This window comes from Cibotium barometz, chromosome 64 (genome assembly GCF_041138505.1).
Source record: "Cibotium barometz isolate CiBa-2024 chromosome 64, ASM4113850v1, whole genome shotgun sequence".
Taxonomy (NCBI): Eukaryota; Viridiplantae; Streptophyta; class Polypodiopsida; order Cyatheales; family Cibotiaceae; genus Cibotium; species Cibotium barometz.
In genome coordinates this window covers 28,485,031-28,492,876 of record NC_141109.1, presented here as the reverse complement: position 1 = coordinate 28,492,876, position 7,846 = coordinate 28,485,031, and the positions used below count along the sequence as shown (strand labels likewise).

The following is a 7,846-nucleotide window of genomic DNA, read 5'->3' as shown; positions in this document are numbered from 1 at the left end:
ATCAAACTGATCTTGGAATTACCCCCACCAACGAACTTTAAAGGTGTTCAACGATTCACTGGACACACTGGGTATTACCGGCGATTCATCTACATGTACGCGGAACTAGCTCGACCGCTGTACCGTTTGTTAATTGATTTCATATGGACAGAAGTGCCAGAAGGCATATGATGCCTTAAAACGAGCTTTAGCATCAACACCAATCCTACGTGCACCTAACTGGGATTTGATATATGTGAACCCAATCCAAACATTCGTGGCTACCTAGTTACGCCACAAAAGAGAAAGTGACATAAATAAGTCACCCAAGATTATACATCAAGGATGAAGCTTGATATCTTAACACATGCATGCCTTACTTAAAAATAAAGGAAGCGCAGTATATAACTTCATGGTAGTCATCAACTCCATTATGCACACCATCAACTCCATTATGCACAATAGGGACTAGCTACCATGACATCCCCATGCATGCCTTACTAAATAATATATGTTTATATATAGTATGTATTTAAGACAGGGTGGTACTCTTAAGGGTCCACGGTCGATAAACCAAGGGCTGGTGGTAGATATAGTAAGAATCCAAGATTAGTAATCCAAGAGTGAGTGGAGTCCAAGAACAATAGACCAAAAGAGTCCAAGAGTGACATGAGGCAACATTTCTTGAGTTCTTCTATCACGAGGTGGAGAATAGATGCATAAATGATATTTAAGTATTTACATGGGGCATAGTGCACTACCTTTACCAACTCAAGGAATTATAACAAGGATCACTTCAAACAATAACCACTTTCCAATGTAGAGCGTTTTTGCAAATTGTGAAGATCTCAACACTTTAGACTCTTTAATCACTTTTAATTCAGGCACTTTGGTGTCCATCATAATTGGAAAGCAAAAAGGTAGAAGTTCCTTCCGATGCTAGGTGATAAGAACCACACACTCTTCTAGGGGACACTAGTAATTACTTTCCTTTATTTAAGAGTTCGAGTATATTTTATTTAGGGTATAGATTGCCCAGCTGAAGATGGCAACTTATTTATTGTCAGAAAAGGTGGATAGAGATTCCATGTTGATCCTGGGAACTTTGGAAGGGAGGCTCGAGGACAAACAAGATATCAAAAGTAAGCAGAAGGCGAGATCTTGAGGATCCTTGAGTAGACCAGAAACAACAAAATTGCGAGTAAAGGTCTACTCTGCTGTACACTTTAAAATGAAACTAAACTTATATCGCTTACATACCATATGAATAAGCTTCCATGCGAGATTCAAAACCATAAAAAGCTTAGATTGACAAAACAGAAAGGCTACCACCATATATTTTAAAAACTCTGAAGCTAAAACAGAGTATTGTGGAAACTGCAAAAGACACTTGCAGGGCCTCAAAAACGACAGACAAGGCAGCAAGGCCTTCAAAAAAAGGGTGCATGTGTGAGAATGTAAGCTTGATAGTGGTAAAGTGTGGCTACTCTAGTGATGTATGGAATGGTAATTTCCATGGATAGGACCTATTCTGATTGCTTCGGAACTACTGTCTCTGATCATAGCATGACTGTTAAAGGAATAAGGGAATTGGTGTCCTCGTAGTAGCACGAGTCTTTGATCAAAGAAGTAAGGGATGGTGGTGATCTGCCTTGGTGTTCACCATGGACCAGTTCACGTACAAAAAAGCCACACCCTGGAGATTATCGTCCTCGTCCAGCACTTTCCAAGCAATGGCACGATCATAAGAGGCTGGGCGACCCATACTTGAAACACGAATTCCGGCTGGAAGGCAAGCATAGCCCTGCACATACAATAGGCACAGGTTTTCATGTGCGGTTAGCAACAATGGGACGTGGGAATTTCGCATTAAGATACGACAATGGAGATGTGGGTTGTGGAGTTCGATTAGCAACGAAGACATATATGGGTTTTTTGATTTTGTAGCAGCAACAATGGAAATGTGGGTATTTAGCTTGTTGAAGATTAGAGAAACAATGGAGATTTGGGTTCTTCTACTTTTTGGTCTAGCATCAGATTTTGTGTGCCTCGAGCTCTTGGAGTGCAGCCATGGTGATGGGCATACAAGGAGAAGCAATTATATACCTGTTGCATGACTTGATTGAACACCGAACACAAACTCTTCCTCGAATCTTCATCCAGTGTCTTTTCCCACGAGAGCTCTTGCAAGGCCATGGATGATGTCTCCAACATCTCTAGACCTGCTTGGTTTGCAAAGGTGAATACCCATAGAGACTACACAACATACAGACACAAATGTCATCATTTTCTGAGCAATCACATCTTCCCATGAACTACACGAGTAAGTATCATCATAATTTGTTTCACCTTGCTGGAGCAGCACATCACTGCATCTGCAAGCTTCCATAGCGCCTTCAAATATGCTTCGCTGCTTTCCACTTCCACGTGAACAAGGTCTATGCCCAGATTCAATCTGTAAAGATGGAATTAATTCAGTTAGAAGGGCGAGCTTCACTAATCCTTATTGAGCTCGATTGCTTTGGAAGGTAGAGCATTTTGCTCTTACTTGTAGCTCCTGCTGATCCAGCGAGCCAAAACAAGACTCTCGGGAATCCCTTGAACGTGTCTCGGAGGACCCAATTGCGAGCTCAAGCGAGCTGGAGCTAAGGCCATGGCTTCTCTTTGCACAGTGGAGACCACATGGCGAACATATTGTCTCGCCATGGAAGCAATGCTGTCCTGCGTGCGACTCTCGTAATTGAACTGAAATGCGATCGTCAACACGGATCTCAGGTGCAAAACGCTGTTATCACTTGCGGATCTACCAGTTGCAGAACCCACTTCGAGGGTGAGAGCAAGGTCGAGAGTTCGGTTGGGAACTCCACTTTCCTGCTCAATTTCGAAGTGAAATCATCAGGAGCTCAGCGATGAAAGCTGGTATTTCGATGAATGGATTCAGAGAAGCTAATCTTACCAGAGTGCTACTTTCCAATGGGATGACTCGGAAACCTAATGGAATCAATGGCACATCGTCTGAAATTGAAGCATCGATGGGAGCAAACACCATCTCTGCGCAAGCTCCTGCACCGTTCTCTTCGAGCCCACTACACAACTGGTGAAAACAATCCACGACAAATCTCTTCAAAAATATTCGACCAAATTCGATTTCATCGAGTATTGTGAGGCCATGCCACCAACCTGCAACAACAGGAACATGTCACGAGCGACCAGCATATGTTCGTCTTGTTGATTATCCATCTTGATCAATTCCAAGATCTGTGGAGATGTAAATTGAACAGATGATCAATCAATCAGAAAAGGAAATTAGTGTCATTCAAGAGCACTCAAAATCAGGCTACTCCATTATTATACCTTGTCCTGATCGACGCCATGAACCTGCGGCCTGAGAAGTTGTGAATTGCATACAGCTCCGTGAAAACTACACATCATAACTACCCATCCTCGCCATTTCCAAGCCATGATCTGCCCTTTCAGATCGATGCTCGCGCAGAAATCGAACTAACAACGCTGGTGGCACGTTCTGCTCACCACCAAATCAAAACCATCTATCATCCCCACCTCCTTTTGATTAAGCCCGAAAAACAATGCTTCCGCAACTTCAAATTCTTCACAGAAACACTTGTTTTCGCACAAACCTGTAGCAACATCGATGCCTTCGCACACAATGTCCCCATATTGCTCGTAGTAGAGTGTAGACCTACTCCAAGCTCTCTGCAATTCGGAGGTGGTTTCATCACTACTATCACATCATCCATTCCATCGCTGGCCGTTGCTGTCCATCCATCATCCGCAAACCCATTTACCGCATCGTTGAAGCCTCTACCGTAGACGACAATCGACCCATATTTGGTAGCAATTAGCGTATTGACAACTTGATTCCTGATCATATACTATACGCGAACATTCTCGAGAATGCTCATGTTTTCTACGTACTTGGCAAGCCTGTGGCTAAGTGATCGAACTGCAGCTGGTTGCTGCCCACCTCCAGGTGCTTCCACTGCTGCCTCTTCGGCAAGCTGTCTCAAATGCTTCAAAGCCTGCATCCAGAAATAAAGCTTATTTTGAACACTTGTATTGCAGGAACAGATCATCCCATCGCGTCGAGAAAATAGGTCTCTTACCGCTATGGTGACTTTGTGAGCTAGAATAGCCGAAGATTCATACAGCGGTCGTAGTACTTCGGGAACGGTCCGTGGTTGCAGCACAGGGAGGAAGACAAAAGACAGAGAGTTGGATACCTTCATAACCGAAGGTTTTAGCTCCGATTTTGGCCGCATCGTGATGAAGGTGGCGAACTTACCTCTAAATCCATATGGTCTGCAATTATGATGATAGATCCACTTCCTTCACAACGCCGGATCAGACATCCGCTAGAATGCATTTCTGCCCGCACAAACGACTCCATTTGAGGTGCGACTGGTGCTCCAAGTGTGCCATTCAGAGAACGCTCGCAAATCTAGCAAAACACAAGTGATTCACTCCTTTTTTCTTGATAAACTGGCTATCATCTAACACGTAGTGCAATCGTGTAAACAACATCAACGCACTCAAAAGACTTACGACGTAGCTGCCGTCTTCCAGCATAGACGTGTATCTCAGCGTGTAGAAGTCCCTCGCGGGAGCTAAAGTGGTTGGGACATACATCTGCAACAAAGCAACTTGAAGATTTGAGCAAAATTGAAGTACGCAACAACTCTTCTAAAAACGACGTTACAAACCCATCAAATATGTGTTAATCGTTAGACTACTAGCGTTCCCAGAGATCATCAACAAGAAGCATTGATTGCATGTTCACCATCCTTAGAAGCTTGACTGAGAGATTCTATCACAATACCTGCATGTAAAGTTCCCAGAGATCATCAACAAGAAGCATTGATTGCATGTTCACCATCCTTAGAAGCTTGACTGAGAGATTCTATCACAATACCTGCATGTAAAGCACCTCGATCGTTCCCCCATTAGCCGTGGAAGTGGTAAACATAGATGTCAAACGACGCAGTCTCGATGCCAAGAGGGTCTATCTTTCAACACTTCCAGCACCTTTTACGCAGAAATACAATTAGAAGAGTACATGCTTGGACGGAGGATGTTACCGACACATTGTCTCAGAAGTCTCAAAGTAAATTGAAGAAAGAATATTTCATCTTCAACCTCAAAACCCACAGAAATTCAAGTCTAGAAGCTTGTTGGATTTCACATTCTCACCCTTGCTGGTTCTAAGCCCACAAGCCCGCAAGCTCGAGCGGCTACACCAGCGCATCTATGTGAAATGTGAACCATTCCACTCGTGTCCAGACCAGGCTAGAAAGAGAATTATGCAAGTTAGTGCCAAAAGATAGTCATAGTTCTCTCCACAAATATGCAGAACTTCTCGGTTTCCTAAAGACTTACTTACCTTCATCCCAGGCATCTGAATCCAGTCAATGACTGTTCCTGTTGCCTTCCCAAGAAACTCTGCTAATGTTTCCTCAGCAAGCGAGGGAATCCTGTAATGAACCGCCACCCTTGTCTCGTCACATTCCCTTATACAGTACCAGAATGCACCACCACCATGATACGAGTGTATAGAGACTGCTTCGACCATGCTTGTGGAAATAAGTTACCCTGAATAGGTGGCGTCGTGCGGAGATTGATGCGGCGTCTGAAAATGTTGCAGCCCACTTGTCACAACACAGTCGCAGCTTGTGTCCGTTGTTAGGCCACCCTGTTAACCATTACGTTGAAGATTAGTTCCCACTCTCAAACGATTCCACCAGGACCACGAAAACTATCAGATATGTCGACAGATAACGGCACACCACGAAGGCTATCAGATATTCAGACAGATTACGGCACACTGAATTCGAGGGACTTGGTATGGACGAATCTCTTCACCAAGCCCAAGGCTTACAGCCGCCTCCACATGTTTCAAAATCAAGTGTGAAAGGACGGAAAGGTAGGGCTGTAGGAGGTCACCATGAAACACATACTGAATCGTGCTGCGGTGATTAAACTGAGAATTCATTCACGGCCAAATGTGGAGTTTTGAGTTGGTAGAATCATGTGGAAGATCATGGTTTCCAAGGTATATTTCGAATTTCAGATCAAAAGTGGAGAATCTTCGGTTCAACAACGTAACGACTCCTCAAATAGACCGAAGCCCAGATCTGTGAACAACACGAGCTCTTCCGAGAGAAACTCTACACAGAAACCCAAACTGCCAACTCTATCACAGCCAATTCCCCCCACCATCCTACATAAACGTGACACGAATTCATTGGCGAGCCAAAGAGACAGTGTGACCAGCTTTTAGCGGGAGGAGATGCATCACGATGAATATTTCGAGGTCTGTCATGAAGCACACATTTCATCTTTTCATCCATGCGAAATTCTTCCATACCCAAAGCGTGCGGAAGAGGCATCAACTGACCCAGAGGGAACCTGCCCCCGAGGGAATGGCTCGCACGAGAAGAGTGTTTTGAGCTACTACGACTGTCGACAGACACAAATCATCGTGAACCGAAGACATACTTGTTGCAATTGTTGACGAAGATAAGCATTCTCGTAGAGCAACTGTGCTACTTGCTTCTGCAGTCGGTCGTTCTCCTCCATGAGAAGCTTGTTCATTGCTGTGAGCTTCCCATTGACGGTCTGCAACCGACAAGACTCTTTCCGTTGTTTCTCCCGACACCTAAAAGGCACCAAGGACTTCACTTTAGAAAAGACCGAAATCTCGTGAGCGACATCAGCATCTCAAACACAGTTTCTTGACGGACACACGAAAATGGCAAATTAACAAGCTCCATGTCTACAACCAAGATACATATATATCCCTTCCAAGTTTAGAGATCACGTTCAGCCCGATGCCGAAGGCAAAGTGGTGAAGGCCCGATCAAAAAACGTCACCATGGACACAAAGCACCTACCGTCTGTTTTGAAACCAGACTTTGATCTGCTTGGGCTCGATATTTTGCAAGATGGGGCAGTCTTTGATGAGCTGATGACGGCGGATTGAACTGGGCTTGGGGCACTCGTTGTAGAGGCGCTCAAGGGCCTGCACTTGCTCAGCGGTGTAGCGGACATATTTACTAATGTCCAAGGCACTCTTAGGGTCTTTATGGACAGTCAAAGCCATGGAAAACGACTTAAGGAGGAGGGATATGGGCAAATAAGAAACTTATGGGGGTGCCAAGAGCACCCCAGAGCAAGCAAAGGGAAGGAGAGAGAAGGTAAGTAAGAGGGGGGGAGACAAAAGAGGTTTTGGGGGGAGCTACCCCTGTTGGAGAGCTACATTCAAGCCCACATGCAAGGATAAAGGGGAAGAAGACAGGAAGAAAGAAGCATGGGAGAGAGAATGCAGGTGCACAGAAGAAGAAGAAGAAGAAGAAGACGAAAAATTCTATGAAGAAGCAGCACAAGAAAAGGCTATGGAAGAAGCTGTAGGAGTAAATTCAAGGAGCATCTCACAGAGAGCAAGAGACTAGACTGATGAGTGCAATGACAGAGGAGGTGTCTATCAGAGAATATAGCAGACCTCAAAATCTAACTTCAGATCTGATATCTTCATTCGATATAATAGCTAGATTTGCAAGGTATATTTCGAATTTCAGATCAAAAGTGGAGAATCTTCGGTTCAACAACGTAACGACTCCTCAAATAGACCGAAGCCCAGATCTGTGAACAACACGAGCTCTTCCGAGAGAAACTCTACACAGAAACCCAAACTGCCAACTCTATCACAGCCAATTCCCCCCACCATCCTACATAAACGTGACACGAATTCATTGGCGAGCCAAAGAGACAGTGTGACCAGCTTTTAGCGGGAGGAGATGCATCACGATGAATATTTCGAGGTCTGTCATGAAGCACACATTTCATCTTTTCA

The 7,846-nt window shown here is 44.4% G+C and overlaps 1 protein-coding gene across 1 annotated transcript; it reads right to left on the bottom strand.

Moving 5' to 3' along the window:
- Positions 1–1,531: 1,531 nt before the first annotated feature.
- On the bottom strand, positions 1,532–7,196 carry LOC147603480 (homeobox-leucine zipper protein HOX32-like). Its single transcript, XM_086796540.1, is given in 20 exon segments — positions 1,532–1,783; positions 2,086–2,235; positions 2,329–2,434; positions 2,528–2,850; positions 2,936–3,073; positions 3,160–3,237; positions 3,334–3,403; positions 3,405–3,502; positions 3,618–3,801; positions 3,916–4,019; positions 4,104–4,180; positions 4,285–4,438; positions 4,543–4,626; positions 4,910–4,975; positions 4,978–5,022; positions 5,188–5,283; positions 5,378–5,468; positions 5,586–5,686; positions 6,493–6,652; positions 6,888–7,196. Coding segments are annotated over 20 exon segments (2,517 nt in total). The 5' UTR covers positions 7,097–7,196; the 3' UTR covers positions 1,532–1,600.
- Positions 7,197–7,846: the final 650 nt, after the last annotated feature.